At 40.2% G+C, this 26,556-nt stretch overlaps 1 protein-coding gene across 1 annotated transcript in view; it reads right to left on the reverse strand.

Moving 5' to 3' along the window:
* Window positions 1-6,108: 6,108 nt before the first annotated feature.
* CPZ (carboxypeptidase Z) overlaps window positions 6,109-26,556 on the reverse strand; it is a 34,359-nt gene continuing 13,911 nt past the window's right edge. The window contains exons 4-11 of the mRNA XM_048305148.1: window positions 26,142-26,354; window positions 23,871-24,067; window positions 22,763-22,924; window positions 16,566-16,724; window positions 12,358-12,493; window positions 11,118-11,257; window positions 8,387-8,486; window positions 6,109-6,686 (exon numbers count right to left, since the gene is read on the reverse strand). Of these exons, the coding sequence (XP_048161105.1) occupies window positions 6,331-6,686; window positions 8,387-8,486; window positions 11,118-11,257; window positions 12,358-12,493; window positions 16,566-16,724; window positions 22,763-22,924; window positions 23,871-24,067; window positions 26,142-26,354 (1,463 nt within the window). The 3' untranslated portion in view covers window positions 6,109-6,330. The remainder of the gene's footprint in view (window positions 6,687-8,386; window positions 8,487-11,117; window positions 11,258-12,357; window positions 12,494-16,565; window positions 16,725-22,762; window positions 22,925-23,870; window positions 24,068-26,141; window positions 26,355-26,556) is intronic.

The following is a 26,556-nucleotide window of genomic DNA, read 5'->3' on the forward strand; positions in this document are numbered from 1 at the left end:
TAAGCCTTACTGCTGCTTTAACTTGCTCAGATCTTGCATTTTATTTCATTAGTGATTCTGTTACTGAAGGCTTGTACCTTGTGAACTGCTTAAGTCTGATATTTCACATTAATAAAAATATAAGAACTAACTAAATCACTTACATTAATGTACTAGTGCTGATTTTTGGCAGAAAACTTACATATTCATATTTCGGTGACATCAATGTTTCATTCAATTTAGCTGATAAAAAATTAATGAAGAAAAATACCTTAGGTTTTGTGACTCATCTGCTTTTGAAGATGAATTTTGAATATGTTATTTGATTTGAAACAAGGCATATTTACTAAATCTTCAGAAATAATAACCAAATTAAATAAAGAAAATATTACCTTTTTATTCCTAATGGCTTGAATATCTTTCTCATTGCAATACAAAATAATAAGTATATATGACCAAGTAGTATATGACGTAACTAATAATCCATTATTGTTTATATGTGCATTCTATAAAAATATGGCTCCATGTATGGGCACGTGCATGTGTGTGTGTATATATAAATGTACAAATAGTATAAATTAAGAGTATAAATTAAGAGATGTTCCAAACGAACATTCTAATTTTTGAAGTCCTGGTTTGTGACATTTTAAATTTAATAAATATAAAAACCCTTTTCCAATTTAGATTTCATTCAGAGGAATGTCTGTGCAAGTGAGAAAAAGAGTAAACCATATTGTGGGTTAATAAAGGCTCATGGCATTTCTTAAAGACCCAGGAGAGCTTGCATCATGGGCACAGGGAGGCAGAGACCCCTGGAGACCTGCCTCAGTGCTACCCCAGCCCTGGTGCAGGACATGATGACATCCCAGAGCTGGCAAGAGGCTATTGTATTTGTTCAGTTGACACAGACATAACCAGTGGCTTTATTCTACAAGAAGAGCTTGTGATCTACCAGCTCAATTTAAACATCTTTGCCTGGGGAAAGTGGCTTTGTTCAGTAGCACTTTGCAGCGCTGGAAATGTAAACCAAATGCAGCTACATCACACAAGCTTTGTCTGCCTGAAGTTTCTAATGTCCATAAAAATCCCATGTAAAGGCAGAGGCTCCATGGCCATGCCTTGTGCCACCTGTCTGGGGACGATTAGTTGCCAGGCTCAGGGAACACAGCATGGAGGTGGCCTGGCCACTGGTCTGATCCAGACCAGAATTTCCTGCATTCCTCTCTACTGCTCTGACTGTCTCAGTCAAGGGTACAATTTGCAGTTAGTCCAGCAAGAATTTACCCGTGAACAGTCATATAATCTCAGAAGTGCATTTTGTCTTCTTGCCCGAGGGAAATAGTTATGTTAGTACTTGGGCTAGTTTTTTCCCTTCCCTTGGGTGGCAGTTGTGCCAGCAAAAGTCCCCAGCACACTCCTGCCCTCAAAAGCCCACCATGTCCCTTGTCTACTGATGACCTGTCCAGACTTCTTATGGTCAAAATAAGCCAGCCTGGGTAACAAGTCTATGCCAACTTAGTTCTTGTAAGAAAGGCTGATGAGAAGGGATGATAAAACTATAATAAAACTATTCATGTCAGATAATCCTCATTATATGGATTTACTTCATAAAGTTATATCATCACCTCCTGCAAAAGAATCTCTTAGCTTTTTCAGCAGCCTTTGCTGATAGGACTGCCAGCAACACCTTTGGAGATATCTCACATCTGCTTATGAAATAGGCAAAAAAATTTGTCCTCTTCATTACAATATCTTTTTATTGAAGGCCCTGATGTTTAGGGAAATTCAAAACCCACTTATTGTAGGAAAAGCAGACTTCACTTGGTGAAGATTTTATTGCTAATCAAAAATGGATTAGCATAGTGAGAAAGAAAACTAAACTCAAAACACCTTCCCCACCCCACCTTTCTTTCCAGGCTCTCACTCTCTGATGTAAGCAGACCTGGACCCAGAATCAAAAAGAACACCAAAGAGAGAAGAACTTGTAGTGTCCCCTAAGCATGAGGGATGTCTGGAGGCAGAACACCTCCTCACAGAGGTCTGGCTGCCCCACCAAGGAGGTCAATGTGACACCCTTTTCCAACACAATTTGAGAATACACAATGTCAGAAAAGGCAAATGTCAAAGGGGATCTCTCCTCCAAGATGCTATAAAGACAAAGACAGCAGGGGAAGTATAGTGCAACCTCCCCATCCACTCCTTTTACTCTGTGGAAGCTTCAAAAGGCAGATCTTACCGTGAAGGAAAACAGCATGAGAGTACCTCTGACAGGAGCTTTGTAAAGAGGTGTATCAGCTTCAGCTCACATTTCCATCCAAGACACTCGAACAACTGCGATCCCTAATGTTCCTTGTCTCCTAAAGGTTGAATCTCCAGTGCTTCACTGCTGCGGGGTGAATGCCCACCCATCACAGAGATCTCCCAGCCTGTCTGCAAGCATCACCTCAGAGACACACAGACTTGTTTCACTTTGATGGCTGCTTTTGTAACCACTAAAGACATCTCCGGCATGTTTTTGAATTGCAGAGCAACACTAGAGTGACGGACACAAAGAAATGGCACAGGCTTGGCAAACTCTGATTGACAGCTCGTTCACAGTACTCCAGAACAGCCTGCAATACTGTTTTGGAGTGCTTCCCTTTAGCTGCTAAACCGAGGCATGAAAGTGAGAAAACCTGCATAAACACTGTGAAAAACGATAGCAGGAAGGGCTTCTATTACTCAGTGATTTTGACACTTAAATTTCTGTTCTCAGCAGTTAGCTTAGGACACCTTTCTCTTCTTTTCTGTCTTTAGGAAAATAAAAATGTTCCTTCCTATATGTGAGTGGCCTGAGACTAGAAGAAAATTTTGTTACAGGATTCGAAGATGTAAACAGCTGCAAACTTTTATGCCTTTATTATTGCTATTTTTGATCTAAAATGTTTTTATGAATGGAACGAACAGACCCAAATCTTCTTTTGTATAATTCATGCATGCAGATTGTAATTTAACTGCTGATCCTCTTTTTTTAATGTGTTCTTGGCTTTTTTTGGGCATGTGAATGAAAGAGGAATTGCACATATGACATAAGCAGAGCTTTCTCTTTGCTCTTCATGCTTTTAATGCTGTTAGCTAGATTTGCATGCTTTGACTTGTTGGGAAGATTAATTGCTGGCAGAGCAATGAGGTCTGGAAAGCTGGCAGGTCAAAACATTTATAAGTGTGATTGTGCAGAAAAGTTTGTCTCCATGGCGGAGAAGATCCCTCTGAAATAAATATGGAGACTGGGAAATTAATTATTAAGGAGGATGTTGCAAAAACATACATCAATACTGTTCAATATGTGGTTGGAAGGTAATTGAAAAAAATTATGTAGACTCTGACTTAAAAGGAGAGGGAGTCTGATGAACACACACTATAATTCCTGACAGCACCGTCTGGCTGCTGGACCTGTCATGATCCAAAGTAGCACTGGAAAAAGGCCAAGTCCAGTCTCTAAGGCAGGGTTTAAGCATGATGGATACTGCCAGAGAACTTTGGATATTTCCCACTTCTTTCCTATGTTACTTGCACTTCACTTGTAGGAGGCCATGTTTCATAGAAGCATTTTAATCCCTCTTTCTATTTAAAAAGTATTTAATATGCTCCTAACTTTATGTTCCATTAAACTGTATATTCACATCTTCCAGAGAGGTGCATGAGAGAGCTGATCACTGTGTTCATTTCATATATTAGTTACAGAGCTGCCTACAGCTGCTTAAATTTCACCACCACTTCAAAATCCTTTGAAGCATATTATAGTTGTGGGGTGGGTTATTTTGGGTTATGTCTCTTTTTTTTTTTAAACAAAACTGTCTGATATTAAGCACACATTGCTTGATTTAAATAAATTTTGGAGAAGATTTATGTAATTCAGTTCAGGATACACATCCAAGCTGATGCTTTCTCTCACATATATATGTATAGAACTAAGTCTATAATAATCTCAAATAAAAATGGGATGGTGATATTAATTTTGGTTGCATTGTTATTTGGCTGGCTTTGACCAATTCTTTCTTTCCTTTTCTTTCTTTCCTTTTCTTTCCTTTTCTTTCTTTCTTTCTTTCTTTCTTTCTTTCTTTCTTTCTTTCTTTCTTTCTTTCTTTATTTCTCTTTCTCTTTCTTTCCTTCTTTGCTTCTTTCCTTTTTTTTTCTGGAAGAGCCAATAAATATCTCCTAAATCTCATCTAAAGTCAAATGGATTTTTGGGAGCCACTGTAGTCATTCTGCCAGTGTTTTCTGCCTCCAAGCTAACTGAAAATTGAAGAATTCCTCTTATGAAAAAGATTAAATAGTTCCAGAATACTGAAGAACACCTTTTCCCAAGAGCTTCGCAGTTACTATAATGAAGTTTAATACATCCCTTCTATACAGGCTATTGAGTGTGAACCTGGAGAAGGTTCTGATCTTAACTTTTTCTCTGCTGGACACCTCTTTTTGTAACTGAGGTAGGGAGGGAGGCTATTCTTGCTCTCTCATACCATTTTCACATAAATGGTATAGTTGTACAGCAAACTACTTTTTTTGAACTGTCTCAAACATAAGAAATCTTTACTCAGTAAATCATATTTCCCAAATCTTGACTCTAATCTGCTATTTCAACTCAGGACTGCCAGAAAGAAGTGGATTTTCTGCACAGTCATTCTGTTTTGTATTTCAGCAGGCTTGGGTTTACTGAGATTACTTGAAAAAAATTCTAAATAACCCTAGGAGAATCTAGGAAATACTTAGAGAAAACATTTAAGTATGCAACACATTATGTACTTAAAAAGTGCAGCTAATAGTCATCAATTTGGCATTTTGTTCTGATTTTGTTAGCTTCACCACTGTTTTCACAGGAAGCTGGCTTTGAAAAAAATGACCACAGAAAACAGTAGTAGTAACTATTACTGGAAATAAAGTCTGGAGGTGTATCTCCTGCTCAATTTTCTTTGGCATATTTAGGATTCAGAGTTCCTTTAACTTGGCAAGCCTGGGCAAGGAACACTTATCCGTGTGCATGCAGTACATTCACTCCCATATTATTACTTTTTGTTAATGCTCTGAAATAATTTTCTTTCATTTTAACATAGTCTCCAGTCCTGCAGACATCCAAGCACATGAATAACAGACTCCTAACGTCAATCAGATTACGACTGGGAATAAGGTACTTAGCCATGTGCAGCCTCTGGCTGCAGAATTAAGATCATTCATCTCTTGGGTCTTAGGAAACTACAGAATGAGATACGTGCATGTGGACAAAGGGGTTCACACAATAGAGGCTGCTTTACTGAAGATGAGCAAAAAAGTTTTTAGAAATCATAGGGCAATCCACACAGCTAATCCAGCAGCTCCTGCAGAAAGTATATCAGCTCCAACAATCCCACTATTCACACACTGTGGCATTTAGAGGGGAAAATACAGCCTATATAGAGAGTTCATTAACAGTTCAAGCCAAAAGAAAGTGTGGGCCCATGTGTTTCATCAAAATCAAGGACTTTTTTTATATATATCGCCTTAAAAATACACTGCATCTGATATCTGAGAGAGGACAGCATCTTGCAAGACCAGTATTAACTGAGCTTTACCCAGCTATCTTGAAAAGAAGTTTGTGATTTCTTTGATGCCTACAAGTTTCATTAAAGAGTACACAGGCTCAGAACAGTGCATGATGTTAACAATTTTAATGTAATATCTCACACTTTAGCCTAAATTCCTCGTGAATTATCTCATGTATTTTTCTATGTCTACACACACATTTATAGGATGTGTGTATTTCTAGCAGTAAAGGCTTTTTTCAGTATTTTGCTAAAATACATTAAAAGCCTATTTTTAAATTTATAAAAATATTTAATTTTTCTAAAAAAACACCTACATTTTTAGCTGTTATTAGAAGAGGTAATGAACTTAATATGTTAATGTAAAAAGGGAAAATAAAAGAGTTTTCTGAGTGTTTCTGAAAGTTGTTTTTAATATGTAATCATTAATGTATTAAAACGTGTACAAAAATGCATTAAAGGATCAGGAATATTTTCCTGCAGGTACTTAGAACCTAATAAATAATGAATGTGATGATTAACTACATGGGCAGAAGTACAGAGCATTACCAAGAAAAAAAACTGCATAAAATCTGACCTTTGAAGGGATGTGCACCGTTGTTTTTAATACTTAAAAACCCACTTGAATATACTCAGTTGTGTGTGAAGACAAAACAAAAGAAGTAAGCGTGCTTGAATTAACATTATATTTTCAAATGAAACATTTAAATATTGCCAACAGCTGTGAGGGTGTCTGGAATGGAGCGGAAGGGCACGGGAGTGAGCTGAGCAGAGCAGAGCATGGCGATGTCCCTCAGCGCTGCTTGAGCAGCCACAGAGGTTTGTGCAGGTCTAGAGAGCTGAAGTATGACCACCACCAGGGCTTCTCCCTGCCTGATGCGGACCCACCTCGAGCCTCGGGCTGCCCGTGCTGGGCGTGAGGGTCAAAAAGTTCCAGGGGGTCGTAAGGGTCGTACGCGTCCTCCATGGAGCGGCGGAGGAGCTTGTTGGGCCAGGCCTCGACAGGCCGCAACACGAAATCCACTCGCCCAGCCTGTTTCATCCTGGCAGGGATGGTGACCCTCTTCATCACCCGGCTGTACCCCGGCGCCTGGGCGCTGATGATGTACGTCCCTGGAGGCAGGAGTCGCCAGTAGTCGCCATCAGCAGCTTAGGAAAGGGACAGGCAAGACAAAACTGAGCTCAGTTTTTAGCCTCACAGACTCGGTAGGTACACACACACCCATGGACACCCACCCCTGGCACAAGCAGCTACAGGGTGGGCCACGGAAGGATCTCAGATTTTGAAAAATGTTTGAATGCAAACTCTAGATGACAAAAAGAGACGTCACCTGTGAAAACGTGGCCCTTGGGAGCTAATGGAGAAAAATTCGCATACGAAATATCAGTAACTGCTGTTCCTGCATCACAGGGAAGAGAAGCTTTCCTTTATGCTGCTTTTCCCAAAGGTACAAGGAATAACTCCCAAAGAAATTAATTTAAAACTATGTGAAACTTAAGAAAGTGAAATCAGAATCCAGGCTGCAATATATTTATATATTTAGCACGTCTAAGGAGCTAAGAAATCCCTCTTTTTATTAAATTACTTTCAATTACTTTGCAGACATTCTAGCATGTAAGACTATGGAGTTGGAGCTGCAGCTGGTATAAATTGCCATTAGTGTAAAATGAGTGTAAATTTCCTCCAGCTGAAGGTTAGACCTTGCAGGCAAAATTAGGGAGCTTTAAAACAGAAAAATTTATTCCTCATTTTATATTTCCTTTATTTTGAATGGCAAGTCTCTTAGCTCAGTTAGTGTCGCATTAATACTATTTTTTTGTGGAATTTCTTAGTTCTTTTTAACACTAAAATCAAAAAACTTTTTAACCATATGACATTTTTAACTCCACCTAACTCAGAACAAATAGTCTCCTACAGTGTAAACATATTTTTATTTAATTCTTAATCCTTTAAAGGTCCACTGCCAATGGGAAGCCATTGTCTGGGAAGAAGTTTGAAAAAGACCATAATTCATGCCAGAGTCTCCCACCAGCCTCAAAAATCTGCATCATCTCCACTATTGTATCCCCTCTACTGCTAGTTTTTTTGAAAGCTGGAAAACATCCACTACATTATAAGCCATTCTGGCTTTCCAAATTGATTCAACAACAATCATTAGAGCAAAATGTAACCATTCATGTCTTCTATTTTGCGCTTCTGTGGCCTACCCGGTTCTCACTGAAATCAATAATAAAAAGAAAGCATTAATTTAAGTGACAGCCTAAGAGCTCAGAACTTTATGACTGTGAAAAGTAATAGTTGCATACACCTCAATACATGTTTATCAGTTGGTGACAGGTATAAAGTGGACATAATTCAATGCTCTAGTAATTATTTTCCAAAAATTGCACATATTTATGTGTTTCCAAATAAACAAGGAAGATTGCAGACCCTTCAATTACTGCAATTATTCTAGATGTGAAAATCAGAGAGCATCCGACTGTACTATCTACAACTCATGTTCACAATATTTCAACTAACTTATTCCATCAGGGCTCCACTCCTCCACATGCTGAGTTACAGCTCCTGAGCAGAGCTGTTGCCATATTCCCCCAAACATTGGCTTTGGTGGACAGAAGACTGTTCCAGGTGGAATTTTTCACATCAAGACCTCTGTCATCCCAGACATGACAGACTGAGCAGCCATCTTGGCATGTCTTCTCTCTTGTTTTTCTAGAAGAAAACCCCCACCTGAGCCTTCAGTTCTCCATTAAGGTGCCATTTCTATCAAACATGACAATACTTTTGCAGGTTCAGCTCACAGGACTTTCACTCTGCCCAAGGAAGAATCTTAAACTAAAAATATTACCTGTGGTGATATCATGTTGAATGCCCCTGACTGAAATACGAGCATTTTTTATTGGGTTGCCAAACTTATCGGACACAATTCCTTTTATCCCCCGATGAACCTGGCAGAGCAAAGAAAAGTTAGATGGGAGTCACTTACTACAGTACCACCTCCTCATCACAAGGAAACCTTTGTAGAGAAGAAACAACTTTCAAAAAGTTCAACCCATTATAGAGGCTCTCAGGTGCTAATGCCCCCTCAGATCATATTCCCTGTTTAGGGAGTTCCAAGGGGGCTGAGGGAAAGGGATAATGGAACCAGAGCTTTTTTGGGCTAGGCATGTGGCTCTGCACTGAGAGACCCTTCTCTGTACAAATCACTGGCACCTCATGATCTGACCACAGTATTTAAGGACTGTTTCTGAATGTCTGCCCTAGACACAGAACCACAAAGAAATGAAAAGTTAAGCCTTTCAAAACCAATCCGATGCTCTGTACACAGCGAGAAGGCATCAGCTCAGGTTCTTGTGACTTATCATCACTCTACTGCCTACACTTCACTGCCTGTCAGAATGACAGCAGTGTGTATGACAGCCATTTTCCCTTCTCTACAAGCACAGAACTGAGCTGCTTGAGCTGCTGAGAAATGTGCTTGGTGACAAACTGAAAAGCAATGTGAATTCTGTCATATAAGGAGGTGCACGAGCAGCTATATTGGAAGTCAAATAAAATAAAATTAAACAGAAAAAACAATTCCAAGTATTTAAACATTAAGCCTCTTAAGGTTCTCTTTTTAAAGTGTTCCAAAATTAAAATATTTTATATTGGAAAATCTCTATGACTTCTTTAAGTGAAAAATAATTCCATTTTTATTTTTCCTCTGAACAGCTATAACCAACTTGAGTTGTTCTTCACTTCCCCACCTCTTCTTTTCTCTTCCTCTCAATTTCCCTTCCCCAGTAGCCTTGTCACAAAAGAAGAATGGATAAAAACCACAAAGCATCAAAACAACATATTTGCTTTTCTGTTGGAATATAAAGATGTTTAAAAATAACCATTAAAATATCCAACTATACAGTAATTGATAATACAAAGCTTGATAAAAAAGTCTAGTCTAGTGAAAGCACTTTTTAATTTAAGGTGAGGCTGTGTTGTCACTGCTCTCGTTAAGCAGCCATTCCATACTGAGTGAAGCTATTCACTGGAAGGTTTAGGAACAACTCAATATAAGGATTTGAAAACTATCCCTTATAATGAAGCACTGCAATTTTCTTTTCAGCATGAACTTGAGGATTTATCATATGGATAGAGAGTAAATCTGGTCAGAAGAGTCATCTCAGACTCAAATTTAATTTACAGTGTAGACATACTCAAAGTAGTATGACCTCATCCAACTTCAATAATAATTTTGCAATTACAACATGATGGGATAAAAATGACAAAAGTGAAATTTCTTTAACAATGTTCCTTTGGTTTGCTTTAGTAAATGTACTATTTTTCATTTTTCCTCAAGTCAGTGCCACATGAGTTTGGCAGAGTGTTCTGATTTTATTTCTGATGGGGAGAAGAGATCAGCATTTAGGAGAATGAATTTTACTTCTGTGCGTTAAGCCAAGTAGATTTGTACACACACCAAACAGCCTGGTATATATCAGAATAAGAAAAGTTTGAATTGGTTGTGGCAGACTTAATCCTTATTGGGGGTAATTCAGTCATCCTTATCTGCAAAGTTGTTTTGCTTACTGTCCTGCATTTACTCAAAAAGCTTTTCCAGCACAGACTTCTACAGTGTCTCACACTGTAAAATCTTTACATCTTGAAGACTTCAATTGTAATATATATGGATTTAACCCAGCTCCATTTGGATTCACTAAAACTCATTTTCATCAGACAGCTGTAAAACGAAATGAGTTTCGTGGCCTGTACTGTAGACTTTATTGATAGATAATACTTACCACAAGTAGCAAGAGGTTGCTTAGAAAGGCCATAAAAACACTCCTAACAATTTTAAAGTACTGCGTACTCTATCAAAATAAGGCATGACAGAAAACTAATCTACTAATGGCTGAGAGAAAGATGAGCAACTTCTGTTTGTTTCACTTACTTATTGTCAGTGAGGTATTTGTTTTTGCTGAACTTAAACTTATTATTAAAAATGACATTTAAGTGGCATGTTTTAATGCTCAGAGACATACAGTTCTTCCTTTAGAAGATTTGGCTTCAGATATTTAATAACTACTTTCATAAAGAAATCAAGATGAAAAGTGTGTAAATGCCATTTCTATCAAGATTTTAGCTGAATCTAAATCTCTTGCTGTGGGACAGTAGGGTTTGGGACACAAACATGGAATATGGGAAGGAAAATTTCAGGAAGCTCTCTGGAGAACAGAGTTTTTTGCTTTAGTCTTCAAGAGGAATGTTGATTCATACTTTTCTGAATATTAGGGTTTTCTCTAGTGTTAAATTTTGGACAGCTGATGAATAATACTGCCCAAAGTATTCATAGATAATTCCCTTTCTCACTATTTTCAAGGCCTTTGCAGTCCTCAGTCTCAATCCCTTCTCCAGCATAGGCAAAATACTACCTGTGTGTCCTGCTAGACAAACTGAGGCACTGGGGTCCCCGGTGGAGTGTGGTGATTGATTTAGCATTATCTTGACAGCTAACCAGGAAAACAGCAAAGAAATGAATTTTGGAAAAGAATGAAAAAGGAAAACTGTAAGCACAAATGTCTGTAAAAAGAGAGCAGTACCATTTCCATGTAATTCAGCAGGGCACCCTTGTTTTCATGCCAGATTGTAAACAGTTCTTCCTCCAAAGGAAACTTTTCACATCCTACCTCCACAGTAACTTCAAAGCAATTTGTGTGAAGGTAATTAAAATCTGCCATACCTATAGGTTTAAAAAGAAAAAAGGAGAGCTCATGAACAGGCCATATAGCCTTTAACTGGAGCTTTGCTGCTGCAGTCAGCTGAATCCCATCCCTGTGGGTGTGGGTTATTATACTGTAGAGTGCTTGCTGATATATAAAAAGTATTCAACAAATTCAGAATTCTACCACTTGTTTCAACTATAAATTAACTAATGACAATGACACTTCTTTCAGGCAAAAAAGAATAATTTTACATTATTATTCACCTGGCCAAGAAGTAGCAACAGAGCAATAAAGATTGGTTAATCACAGTAATTGTATAATTGGCTGTATCAGAAGTGATTACCAAGGGTCACCAGAACAGAAATGTCCTTTTGCCATTATTGTGTTCAAAACTGTTTCTGTACAAAAGACATTGGATATAATTTTGGGAAGAATGTAAGCCAATGATAGCTAAACCTAATTCTCATGCATGCCCCAAAGCATTCCAAATGTCTAGTTTCAGCATAATTATTTGGGGATCCAGCTGAGTCCTATTGGAAAACAGAACTGAAGCACTGCTGAAAATTTATGAACACTGATATTTTATCCATGCCAGCATTGAAGGAATCCTAAAGAAAACAAAGTACTATTACTGGGGAAATCAAATTAGTAATGGAAGAACAAATGAATTGGATGTTTGTCTCTGTTGTAGTTTTTCCTGAAAAAATAATTAATTTAAACAGATGAAAAAGCAGCACTTGCATAGTCTACAAGATGGATTCAGACTCATGCTCCTCAGGATTGAGAGCATAGCATTAAACCTTTGTTTCTACATGTCAGATTTGAAAATGAAAATGATATTATATGCTATATATGCTATAAAAAATTTGAGCCTTGCATAACCTGTTAACTTTTCTCAGGTCACATTGGGGTTGAATTCATCCCATGTTATCTGCATATACATGTTTCCAGCATACACGTTACATTTTACTACTTAAATCCCCTACAAATTATGTTTTGCAGGGGTAGGACCTTAAACAAACTGAAATTAATAAAATTATTTTGTTCAAACCCTGGTGTCTTATAAAGGTCACGTAGAGGTTTTACCTCACTTGATATGATGGTAAAGTGGTTTTACCTCCAGTGAAGCTGTACCACTCAGCGCCATTTATAATACCTCCACGTTTTACAAAGTTCCCACCACAGCGCAGTTCGGAGCGGTCTGAGATGACGGGGTGTGCATCTGCGTAGGCTTTAGCCAGCATTTTGAACACCTGCAACAAACAGGATTGAAATACATTTGCTTTTACAAACTGAAAACCTTGCCATTGCTGCTATTAACTATTGCTGTTGTGAGCCCAGATTATGAGACACCCTGTGTCCTTGAGACTGAGGGAGGTGATAAACTGCTCTGCAAGGAAGTTTTCATTTGTCTTCTCCTCTAGGGTCCTTCTCTGCAATCCAATATATTTAGCCAGAGACAACATATTAAATACCAGTGGATTTTTTTGATACGTGGCTTCAATCTACCACCTGGGGCAGGAGCCCAGGTTTTAAAGTTGAAATTTAGGCGTCCTTTAGGTTTTGCTTTAGCTTTTGATATTTTTACCGCTTAAAAAATACCTGTATTACTTTCAGCCCAACTAAATATTCACATTGAATGCTGCTGTTTAAAACAGACAGTGTCAATTTGCTTTTTACTTATCACTCACACAGGAAAACCTGCCAGTTTGATCTGAGAGACAGTTGCTTCTTTGTGGGGCAGAAACCATTCCTAAAAAGTGAAGGATAGGATGTGGTGATGTAGGATGTCACCCCTGATTTCCAAAGAGTGTTGATACTGATGAAGAGCAGAGCAGTCACCATGCAGAAAGGAACAGTGGCAGAACACGTAGTGAAGACAGAAGAAAGAGCAGTTGTCTGAAGAAACCATTTATTTGAATCATGTTCCTGTTCTTCTTCTCCAATGGTTATTTCAACTTCGTACAAAAATCCTGCCTCTCCTTTTTTGTTTGTTTGAACTTCATCTGCAAAGGCTATACTTTCAGATTTCAACATTTAAATGACAGCAGTTATCAGATGCTACTTGATCCTACTATTCATGATCATGAGTTTCATTCCATATTGCTTAAGAAAACATGTGCAAGAAGTTGGGTGGCTAAAATCCTAGTTTTAGAAGTGATCCTAAAACTTTATCCTAGATGTTGTCATCAAGGATAGAGACTAATATGATCAAGCACACAACACCAGTTAATATTTCTGATTGTTTCTAATAATCACATGGCTGAGCCGATTATGGAATCAGGTAGATGACCAAGGAAAGATGGAGAGTTTAATGTAAGTGTAAAGACACTTTACTAAATACTTCTGATGACCAGACACTAAAAATCCAGACTTAATATAAAATTCTTTTGCAGCTCCCTTAAGTTTCTATGTATCTAATTATTGTCCAGACCAGAAAATTAAGTGTCCTTCAAAGGTCTGCTGAAAGAAATAGATGTTAATTAAATATGTTAAGAGGAACTTTAACTGCCAATAGTTTAGTGCCAGGCTCAATATCTTTAATTCCTACAGGAATCTGGGTTCCAGTTCTGAACCCTCCGTGGAAGGTATTTGATATAATATTTAGAAGGTGCCTATGTGAGTAAGGAGTATGTTCCTCACCTTTTACAGAGACATCTGCAGATGTCCTATTTCCAGTGACCAAGTCTCCTCTTGTTTCACACCAAGAGGCATAAGGCTTTTGCCTGGCCACTAGTGCAAGTGAAAGAAGACAAGTGGTAGGGAGAAGAGAAAGTGAGAATTCCAAAAGCAAGTGAAATCTATTAAAAAAGAAAAACAAAAAGTTACACTTAAAAAAATTTAAAAGTTCCTGGATAACAATACATTTGTTATCACTTAGAAGCCAATGTATGACAAGTCATGGATGTCAAGGAAACTTAGATATTTAGGTAGATATTTAGGTGTAATATAGTGGGAAAAAGAAGGGGAAAACCGCAGCAGAATCCTTGTGACTTTGGCAGTGTGTTGTTTCATTCAGTAAAGTGAGGTTAATGCTGTTACCTTGGCCAGCACTTTTGCACCACTGACCATCACAGGTTGTGCTTTTCAGGGGGAGGGGAAGGGAGTGTTTCAACTCATCAAAGGGAATGAATTTGACTTGGTGTGGGCCTTTCTGCTCTAGTGAGCAGAGGCATCAATTCAGCTTCTTGTGTAACACAAAGCATTAAAACATCCATCTCCACAAACCCCAAAATATGGGAAAGATTTTAATTAGGTGGGCTGAACCAGATGCAAGAATGTGAGTGCAAGGACATGGTCCAGTTTTGAGACTCCTTGCTCTCAGCAGGTACTGGCCCAGGCTGTGGTGCAGGCCAAAAAGAAACTTGAAATCTGCAGTGTCTTGGAGCAGAGGAAAGAGGATCCTCGTGCTTCCACACATGTACCATGATGGATGTGGCAGCAAAGAGATGCATTTTCAAACTGCTGGTTGGAATATATTTCACAGAATTTGATTTTTTAATATCTGGCTATTATCTACTCTCTAGCATTTCACCCTAGGCTGCAAGTTTCCCCTTGCACAGCAAACGTGGCAGGTCAGCTTTCAGAGCAAGGGTTATGGCCAGTGTATGGCAGCTAAACCAAAGTGCTGTATTTTGGGATGCAGGTTCCCTGACAGCAGCAGCTGTAGATCAGATTACTTAAATGCAGGTCACTTCACAGGTACAAGTTTTATAACTTTCTGTGCAAAATCTGAAGTGATACTGATAGGGCTATTAAGGTTCCTGTGCTGAGTCATTTGAAAAATCGGTTCTTCACTGAGGACATCCCCAGCCCTCCCTTGTATGTTCTAAACTTCCAGGTTTGTAGCCAACTTCCTAGACTTTGCAGTCACTGATTATGCAGCAACCACCTATATGAGGTTCCTTGTCTTACTCTGTTGCAAGCCAGGAGTGCCATTAGGGTTTGTCCAACTGTGCACTGCACTGGGATTGAGCCCTTTGTCCATGTGGCTGCATCCTTTCACTCAAAATACACGTCCCCGAGTGGAGATGATGGAGGCACTGCTGTACTTCCATTCCAGGGGTGAAGTGCTTGATAAAGCACACATGGCAATATTCTTTCACCACCTATGCATAGGACAGCCCTAGCTCAGGCAGTGGGATGTAAATGCACAATTTTATGATTTCCCCAGTCCTCAGCAAGAGGTCCTGCAGCTTGCATTAGCACCCACCAGATATTTCTAACACAGGCTTTTTACTGTGCAGTGCCTGGTTAAATTTACTGCTAAATCATTTTCATACACACATAAGTCAGTAGGCATTGTACAGCTCAGAAGAAATGGATTGATACAGAAAATGTTTAACAGTCGTAAATCTTTAAATATTTAATATGTGTTAGTGAGAACTGTCACTTCAAAAGACGTCAGCTAAGAGATATGCTCAAAGATAAAGGATGCTTCAAGTCAAAGATCAACTTCTGACTATTTTGAACTGCTCTTTGTTTATATAAAGAACTACTTTTCTTGAGAGGCCACAGACATTTTTAGCACACACTAGAAGGCTGAAAAGCTAGCTGTTCTCCTGCTGGGCATGTCGACAATGAATACGAGATTGAGGAAACCAAAGGGAAATAAGAAAGATGGCAAAAAATTTCACAGAAGATTTACAGTGAGTCCCAAATGAGGAACTTTCCAGGGACGAGAGGGGGAAACCATTCCCATTCATCTGACCTGGAATAAATGTTACAAGGCTGCCACCATATGGCAACGAGCCTTTTTTCCCCCCACTCCTCATGGATTCCAAGGGAAAATAACACTGCTGGTTCCTTCTCTTCTGGAAACCACTGGTAAAAATATCACAGCCTATTCCCTTTAAAAATTAAAAGCCAGGGTTTTCCTAATCTGTGCTTTATGAAACCATGTTTGGCCTCACAGAAGATGGGTAAATCTTTCCAGACCAAGCTGACAGTGTGTAAGCAATTCCTGTATTTTAAAGTACATTAAGTAAGTGTATAAATCAGAGTTGCATAATATTCTGAGTTGGAAGGAATCCACAAGGATCAAGTCCAGCTCTTAAGTGAAAAGCCTATGTGGGGATTGAGGACTTGACCTTGGCATTATTAGCATCAGCTCTACCCAAATGAGGTGATCTCATGTTATATATATGTATATAGACTTGCATTATGTATATAAAATTTTGATTTATTACATATTTAATACATACACGCATACATATACACACGTACATGATCTAAACTAGTCAAAGTTTGTTATTTATTTAAAGAAAATATTTCCATAGTTCCACAAATTGAACCAATATGCTCACCCTGCAGAAACAATATTACCTTCTCATCAGGCGTAGGGGAGAACATTTTTTCTTCCATAGGATGCATTGAATAGTCATAAGGATAGGTCACAACCAGCTCACCCCCATGGAGGCTAGCAGAGAGCACAAATGGGATAGATCTCAACCACTTCATGACAGCTTTTGTCTCAGGGGCCACCTGAAATCCAGGAGAAAAAAAAAAAGCTGTAACTAGCCATGCAGTTCCAAAAAGAGATTTGATCCTGGGCAGGATGAAACCCAGTGGAGAAGGGACTATGTCAAAAGGAGAATATTGAGGCTCTTTGGCTCTTCCAGCCCAAAAGTTACTGGGGGGAGAAAGTCAGTTTGCTCCAGGGAATAGATGATACACATTGTTCACTGTGGAAAAACTGGAACAAAAAAAGAAACAGAAAATTTGACAGAAGAAAAAACTTTTCATTACAGTGACATTTTCAGACGACGATGGCAGTACTTCAGGCTGGAAAACTTGTGACATTCTATCACTACTCTACCAAACTCCCTATCTAATTTAATTTCTGAATCAGGAGGATTGACTTTGAATGGATACACTGGAATAGGGGGATAAATTTGAAATTCTCATCACTTGTTGAAAATGCATTTGCTATCCTTTGGTCGAAGATAATCTGCAAATAAATGAAAACTAATGCACATAAAGCATAGCAATGCCTGCAGCTTACCTGCAGTGAACTGTGGCTGATAAGTCGCCAAATTTAGGGGTTTTTGACAGTCCCTCCTCAGTAACAGCGGCCAAGGGAGGAGGCACTGTACTCCAAGAGATGTTCAGGCACCCGGCATGCAGGAGGCTCCTTCACCCCGTTTCCGAGGAGTAATTTCTGGGACCTGGTCCGGTGTTAGTTCATTCTTAGGGATAACAGTGTCATCTGGTGGCCGGTCCCTGCAAGCCCAGACTCAAGCCAGTGCCCCTGGAGAGTTGAGGTTCTTTTCTTTGCAGCTGGGGGAAGTTACCTGGGGGAAGTTACCTGGCGAAAATCTGAGGAGGGCAGAGGCTGCTCATCCGGACTCTGCACAACGGCAGATATGCAGGTTTTATAAAAATGAGAAAGATCTGCTATGATGAACTTAGTCCAGCATCTATTTAGGGCTGCCTTAGGAATTGCTTATCACCCTTTGTTTTGACTCCATCAGCTGTCAGGAAACCAGGCAGCCAGGGCTGCAGAGTGCCTAGTGACTAACAGTGTGCAGGGAAAAAAACATCCAGAACAAACAGACAAGAAAACTCAACCAAACCAACCGAATAAAACCCCTAAAGAACAACACATTTGTGTTTCAACAATAGTAATTCCTGTTGTCTTTGGATCAGTCCCTAATCTGCTATTGTTAAAAAAACCTTTGGGGATCCACAAACCCAGGTGTGGAGCAGAGAGAAACACTGTGAAGCAAAGGTGCACCATGGATGTATTATAGCTCCATCAATGAGGCAGAAAGCCAAGGAAAAAGCCATGTCCAAACATAGTTTTACCTGTGATGATTTAAGAAGATATTTCCCTGTCTATTCCTGACCTAAGCAGGAGACCACCTCCCTATAGATGCCATAGTTATTAACTGAGTCCTTCTAATTTTCAGGTTTACTTAAAATGCCCTTCTGTAGCTATTGATCTGAACTAGTGCCTTTAGCCACTGCAAGTGTGAAAGGCTGTGCCTTGTACTAGGGAAAAAATGGGACCCTGACTCTCTCACTGCTGCAAGGTGAATCATTAAATCAGTAGTTTGTGATTAGCATATGAACACAAGCCAGTCTGTGCCACTGATCCCCAGGAGAAACAGGACAGGTTCATTTTGTCTATCAGCCTAGTGGTAGCCTCTGAATCTCTGTGTCACAACCCTTTCAACTCTGGCATTTTAAAGAGGCAACTTAAAAAATGGGATATAACAGGTAAAGTCTGATCAATTAAGGAACACACAGAATGCACTTTGCACACCAGAAACCTAATCAGAGTTTTTTCACATTATAGGGAAGATTAAACACAAAGTTTCAAGGAAGGACATGACATGAAAAAAAGTTTTTTAAAGGCAGATAAAGAACATTCCAAATGGAAAGGACTTTTTGCAGTCTCACACACCCACTCACAACACAGAAGTGAGAGAAGAAAGCAGCTCTCAGGCTTCCTGATAAGGAATATGGCAGTGTCCAAAGAATGCTATCTGCACCAAAGCACTTGTATTTCTGGCATTTGTACAGTGTCCTGGGATGATCCCATGATGATCTTTATCCCGGTAGTGCTTGGGACTGCACCAGCCACTCTGACCAGGGCCCTGGAAGTTCATCCTTTGACCCCATCTCTTCTGAAGAGAAGACCCCAGATGGCTTGTAAGAGGCTGCAAATGTCACTCCCTGTCCCATGGATTTGGGGTGTTCTCAGGGTGGCTGAGCACCTGGAACAAGCTCGCACCCTCCAAGTCCATAGGACCAGCACTCCTGAGGTGGATGCTGTCCCAAAATCCCATCCGCTCCCTGCCCTGCTGCGGCTGCCCCAACTCTTTCTGCCCAGCCAGAGAGGCCATGCCTAACACAGCATCAGCCCAGCTTTCAAACAGCCTTGGGCCTTGATGAGATTTTTAAGTTGCTTCTGCAATTCAGTGGACAAAAGTAAAATGCAGAGTTTTATTTGAGAGCTCCTAATTTCAGTCCTTCATCCTGATCAGCCAACTGGCTAAATAGATACCTGCATAAGCCCCAAGACAGTGCTGTCTCACAGAGCCAGTGTCTTACTGAAGTGAATGTTGTGGAAAACCAGGAGTTTCAATGTCACTATTTTTATCCTAATAACATTTCAGTGACATCAGTGATTAAGGCTTTGAAATGTGCACATCCTGGTTCAGCTCCACTGGATGACAGCAGATGTTATCTATGTCACTCTGGCCTTTGACTTTTCCTTTAATGTGGGTTTTGTGGGGTTTGATTTTTTTTTTCACCAGGATTTTGCTTTTAAGTTAGATGAGATCAATTTTAAAGTACCCATCTCATAAGAACAATTCAGAGCACAATTAGAAAACAGCTAAATTATTTCTGCATGAGTACAGAGAAAGGCCACTACCCTTTTTAAACCGGAATCTCATTTCTGTTGATTATACTGCAATTAGTCACTGTCTCCACAGCTTTCAAAGATCTCTTTTTTCCTTTTTAAAAGCAGCCAAATTTTCCTAAAGATTATGCCAGCCTCCACTGGCATAGAATTCCAGATTCTGTTTGAATCAAGCAAATTGAACTGACTTTATTTCAGATGAAGCCTGAAGTCTGTCTGAGCCCTCAGACCACTTATTACAGTAATTCATAATAGTGGGGAACAAAACATGCTATATAAAGCCAGGCTTTTGGAGAGCAGGAGCTCTGGCTGAGAGCTCACTTTCTGTTTCCTGATCTTTATACAGTGCCCTGCCACACTCAGGTAATTACTTCAATCAGGTAGGTAACAAACACTGTTAAGTAAATGAAAGCTGAGAGACTGGTGTTGAAACGTTCAACCTAATGCTCCTGCATGCGCAAAGCACTACTGTAAGAGCCATGGGTTCATCTTCCTGACAAAACTGAGGCTCATTATGGGAGAGCTGATTTGACAGTCCTGTGGTACCACCAGCAAAGGAGACACAAAGTTGTGACACCACTTACTGCTAGGTTTGTGAAGCGTAGGCAACTACAGTCAGCAAGGAGATTTTGTGGTGCCACCGAGGCCACAGGCACACTGGTTCCCTCATTTATTCTCTAGAGCATATGGATTTGGAGATACTTTGGGTGTTGTTTATGTGAGGACCAGCTTTGGGGCCAGGAGAACACCTAGAAGTTCCCCAAGCTTTGGTGCTTTGAGGAGTGATTCCTTGGATGGCTCCCTTATTTCTTCTTTAAAAACAAGGAAAGATTTGCAGGAGAAGGGATGTGTTTGTAACCTCAGGACTGCACCCACTGAGGCAGAGCTCAGGCAGGGGGTGGTTGTGTGCCAAGGTTCCCTAGTCCCTTCTCTGTGGTGACAGACAACCCATGGTGACCAGCACGCTGCTGCTGGGGCAGAGCTGTGATGGTAGCTGGGAGAGCAATGTTAGGCTGTCTCCACCCATCTCTCTATAAACTACTGTGATGTTACACAGTGTTTAAGAAAGCTAAATACATGGTTATAAAAATGACTTCCTGCAAGTGGCTGCCTGCCACTGAGCATCTCACAGAGCAGCAGAAGAACCAGGGCAGAAGCAGGACTTGGAGAGGGAGGAGGTTGGAGCCAAGAAACCCAGTTACAGGGACTCTGGGCTGCACAGTATGAGAAAAGATCACAGTTTGCACTGGCAAAAAAGTGGGTCTAAGACATGTTTGTCCTTCCTCAGTGTTGCCTGGATCCTCAACCCTGCACCTCTGGAGACACAGAGAGAGTGAGCACATGGCTGGAGGGAGATCTCCATCCTTTCCTTCCCATGTTGGAGCAGGGGAAGAGTCTGAGGAGCTCTCGCTCTCAGGTGGAAGGAGCACCAGAAATAATGTGTGATGAACTGACCACATCCCCCATTTCCAGGGTCCCCCTGGTCCCCTGTACCACGGGGCGAAGCAGATATAGAATTCTGGTGCAAAGTTAAGCCTGGGAAGAAGGCAGAGGTGGAGGGAAAGTGTTTTTAAGATTTCTCACTACTCTACTCTGATTTGATTCATAATAAATAAAAGAGATATAAATCATTTCCCCAAGTCGATTCTGTTTTTCTTCTGATCGTAATTGGTGACCAATCTCTCCCTGTCTTTACATTCATCCACCTTTTAGTTTTTTTTCCTGTCCCCTGTCCAGCTGAGGAGGGGAGTGATAGAGTGACTTTGGTGGGCACCTGGCATCCAACTAGGGAAACTCACCAAAGGGGTGAATCAAAGTCTCTCTGAATTTCTCCTAAAATCCCCTTTTTTCCCAGCTATTTTCATTTGGCCTCAGGCTCTGCTCCACAGCTCTCAACCTTTTCTCCCCTTCTGAGCCTCTGTACTTGCATTTACCAGCTCACTGTTATCTGTTATTATTCAGTCAAAAGTTGAAAACTTTTAAGCTTGTGACCTTATAATCATGCAGAAATTCAGTGCCATGAGTTGGGATCTGTGATTACATGCATAAAATAGAATAGACTACTCGAGCTTAGTTATGGCAGAAATTAGTGTTCTAATACACTGTGCATTACTGAGCCTCTCACAGCCTTCCACCTTCATAGGTACATTATCCTGAGGAAGTGAGGGGCTTTCATCTAGATTTTACTACTGTGAAATGGGGTACCAGAACACTGGGGCAGCATCAGGGATGCCTTTGGGATTTAGACCTGTCTTTATATAAGACCACCTGCATCAGAGTAAGAAACTAAAGTATGATCTCTCAAATCTTCTGCTAATACCAGATACTGAAACAATCCTGTTCCCTACCTGTATGAGGCTTTGTGCCAGCAACAAATATTGAATTAGATTAAAATGAGCTTAAAAGCAGAGGAAAGCAGAGCTCCCAATATCTGAACTACTGATTTAGCTTCCTGTGATTCTTCTTTCAAGGGCAACTAAGTTCCCCTGAGAGTTGTTGGTACCGGGAGCTGCTGGGCTGCCAGCAACACAGGTAGGGCTGAGCTCTGCATTCCTGATATAACTTTACACAGAGCTTAGTGGGGATGGGTGTGAAGCCCTGTAGTGCTGCCTCCATCCTGCTCCCACCTGGCAGCAGCAACTCTCCCTTCCAGCAGCACTGCAGCTTGACAGGCTGTTTCCACTGCTCTATATGGTTACAGTGATTTGTAAACATCCTCTTTTAATGGAAGATTACACTGCACAACTTTACATGCAGCCTTTGTACATTTTCCATGGCAGAAACTCCTATTGCATCAAACCTGTGCAGAGCTTGGTGCAATGACAACCAAATCCATAAAGTCTTTAACATTCACTACAGTTTAAAGCACTAATGATGAATCATTGCATACTTGTGACTCCCTTGTAACAGTCATTATTCTTAATCTAAAACAGCAAAGTTCAAATTATCTACAAATTTTCCAAATGATTTGTGACACCTGTCTCTTTGGCCAGACCTACACCATGTTTTCATGCCAATTCTGAGCTTGTCCACTTCAGTCTTACTTATAAAATCTGGTTACAAGCAAATAACTTCAGAACAAGCAATCTCAGTCTCTTTGTTCCCGAGCTGCTCTGTAGTATATGTGATTTATAAATTGTGTAATTCATACCTTACCCCACCAGTAGGACTGTGGAATGGGGATGTGGTCCAGACGGGCCCCACGAATCCCAGCTCTTCTGTAAGCCTCAGATGTCAAATCTGGGAAATTTCTGTTCAGATCCAAATTCTGAGCTGTCTGTCGTCCGATGACCCATCCATTGTAACCAGCCCCCTGTTTTGTAACACAGAAGCCAACTTCAGAATAGGTCCCTGTCTCAAAATAGCACTTTGTGGAAATTGATTAATCAAAGGGAAGTTTTAAAAGAAGTAAACTGAAAATGTCTGTACTGTTAAAAACCCACACTTATTAATTAATCACATTTTGTCTCCAGGAATATTAATGCACTAACTAGCATTCAGGAAGTGTTTCACTCACCAGTGATGTGACTCATAAGAGGAACACAGGAGCCTGTTGCTCAGAGCAGCATGCAGAGTGGGTTAGGGGAGGAAAAAAAGAAAATACAGCTGATGCCCCAAGACAGCATGAGGCAAAGTGCAATAACCCCAGACTCATACAACGGACAGAGATCACCACATGAGAAACACAGAGGAAGAAAGGTCTAGTTTCATGCTTGTGGTGGTAAAGAAAACAGTGAGGGGAAAAGAAGAATGTCAGGTAACAAGTAATAGAACCTCTGTTTTCACAGGTCTCCCTCAGACATGGGCTGATCTCTGAAAACTTCCATCCATTATGAAACTTTGACAGTACAGAAAATATTCACATTTCATTATACCTACAGTTTTAAAAGAGGAGGAACATCTATCACATGGTATTAAACTGCATTTCTTTATAAAACAGTGTAAGCCATTAGAGTGAGTCAGTAGGCATTTTGTTCTAGAACAGATAGCAGAGAGTGGTAAGTGTGTGAAAAAGTAACACAGTCATTCCCACATCATCACATGCAGGCAGCAAAAATGACAAATGTGGCTCTGATTTCCTCTTAGTTCTGTTCACATCATCTTTGGAAAGCAATGCACCACCAGCCACACCTGGGATTCTGGCAGTCAATTATTAATGTTCCCTCTTTTACATGACACTCCCCTCCCAGTTTGCTCTTACCCATGGGGAATTGTAGAAACATGAAGGCATGAACATCTCCCTATAATAAAATTTTTACCTCTTCTGCAGCCAGTTCATACCCATCAGGATTGAGTGAAGGCAGGAGATGAATTCTGGTGTTATTTATCAAGGTCTGGATGCGAGGGTTCCCCAGAAGATACTCTGAACACAGATACTGTGCGAGGTATATCAGTAGTTCCTTCCCCACAACCTCATTTCCGTGCATGTTGCCAATGTACTTAAATTCTGGCTTGACTGTGGAACATGAAGCAATGAGATGCTTTAATTTGATTATACCTGAGTGGCTTCCAAAATCAGGCTAACCCAAGTTTCTCACTGATGAGTCAAAGTTTTATTTACACTAATTTCCTCCACACGTTCCTGCAAATAGCACAGCAGTTCCAGGTGAACTTCCCTCTGCTAAACATCAGTTCAGCAACAGTTTAAATAGTGTGAAATAAAGTTAAGTCCAAACTATCAGGATTCCAAACCATAAGAGGCAATCATTGGTCTGAGCTTTTGCTAGAGTCATCATTACTTGTGAGCAAAGGATGATGAAAACAAAAACATCAAGCCATGGCTGGGAAGGAACAAATTACAGCCCTGGCACACTGACCTACCTTGGGTGGCTTCAATGCCTTATTTTTTTCATGGACCCTAGAAACGTCCTGCAGATGTGTAATATATTACCCCTTTATTTGGATAAGAAGTTGGGTTATGCATAAAAAGGGGCTTTCAGGCTAAATAGCCCTGGAATAAGTCTATTAGAAACACATAACTTCACAGTTCCCTGCAGTTATTCAGTCAGTTTCCATCCTTCCTTAGAGACTAATGGAAAATAGAAAATAGGTGCACTTTGGAAACACCCTTTCCTGTCTATTCCTTCATCTTTGCCTTTGATCCTGGCCAGCCTCGAGCACTGGATACTGGAGGGGGCCTGGCACAGATCAATTGTGCCACTTGCTCGGGCTGGCAAAATCTCCAAATCTGGAGCTATTTCCACCTCCTTTTATGTTGTCCTGAGCAGCATGAAGCAACAGATTTAGAGAAAAATGCTAGGAAATGTGTTACACTAGCATCTTTTATCATGTCATATCAGAGTTTTCATTTAAAATCCTGATTCATAGGCTTCATGTTTTCCTGGCAAAAGGAGTACAAGCTTAAAAAGACACCTGCAACTTATTTTCTTTGAAAGAGAGAGGAAGGATGATAGGCCAAGAAAATGTAATGTAGATCTTTGCTCTGTTAATGACATCTGCTGGGACCTGATTAAGTTTAAAGGCACCTCAAAATACCTCTAGACCATGCAAGGCAGCACAGCTGAAAGTAAACAAAGCTACCAGTCTTTGCTGTCCTCTCTGACTCCCCTGCAGCACAGCACACAGAGGACACAGCCGCATGATCTGAGATCATAATCTCAATAAAGTATTAAGTCAGATGTCGTTCAGTTCTGCCACACTGCTGAGGCTGTGCTGATGCTGGGGCTCTTCTGATGAGAAACAACCTGAGGCTCTCAGCAGTGGCCACAGCAATCCACCATATCTAGTCAGGTACAATTTTTTGAGCTGGAAGCTGGTAACTGCAAAATAATACCTAATACTGCCCTAGAAAATTATCTGCTTTTTGAAGAATTCAAACCACTTAAAAATCAGGCCCTTGCTGTCTTAGTGGTGAAACTACAAAAGAGAGATTTGCACCATTCCCCTCTGAAGAAAATTTGTGAGGACTCACATCCTGATGTATATATTAGCACCTATATATAGTATAATAGCATCTATTCAGGTGCTTTGATAACATAATTCCTGGTATTATCCACCTGTTACACTGACAGGTACAGCACTGACATGAACCTCTGCTTATTCTCTGCACATGAGGATTGTTTTCTGTGCTGGATCATCCCTTTTTAGTGACAATCTCCTTCTGTATGTGAGGCCTTCTCAGAAGACATCTGTATTTTAGGATGTGAAGGACAGTGAGGAAGTGGTAGATGATAGAGAGGGCAAGTCAGTAACAGAAAAGTATCCCAGATTTGTACCTTGGGCACAAATAAATAACAGCCACATCACTGCAACCAAATACACAGTCCTACAAGGAACAGGATTACCAAGCGTGGTCATGACAGAGCTCATAACAGTAAGAAATTGCTACTGGGTTGTAACTGCTGCAAGGAATCATTAACTATCACTGTATTTCAGGAACACAAGGGAGGAGAAATGTTGTTGAATCAATGCTTTTTACAGTTTAAAAGATGTCCCAGTAGAAGGGCCTGTTTTCACTTGGATAATCTGGTCTCTCCTCAAACAACCTGATCAGCACTGATATAACTCACGCAGTTCGTGGTGTCCAGGCTTGGTTGAAAACTCAATCACAAAAAGATCCTTCCCTTCAAAACTGCGCCCTATGCTGTAAGTTGTTGCAATGTGGGAGCACTTAGAAGCAGTCTTCTTCAGCGTGCTCACCATTTGGGAATACGAATGGTGTTTGAACTGAATAAAAGTTGCTGGCAAGTCTGAAGGCACATCTTCCTCAGCATCTACTTCTCCTGCAATGAAAAATCATAACACAGTGTTTAAAACCATAGTGCTCAGAGGATTGTATGAAAGCCTGCACTTTTTTGCAAAATATCTTTATAAGTAGAAGAATTATAGAAAATAAAGCTGTAATCAAAACCTTAAATGTATGTAGTACATCCTACACTGTTTATTGTGGCATGTTTTATTTGCAAAATCCTACTAATGCATATG

The sequence above is a fragment of the Corvus hawaiiensis genome, chromosome 5 (genome assembly GCF_020740725.1).
Source record: "Corvus hawaiiensis isolate bCorHaw1 chromosome 5, bCorHaw1.pri.cur, whole genome shotgun sequence".
NCBI classification, from domain to species: domain Eukaryota; kingdom Metazoa; phylum Chordata; class Aves; order Passeriformes; family Corvidae; genus Corvus; species Corvus hawaiiensis.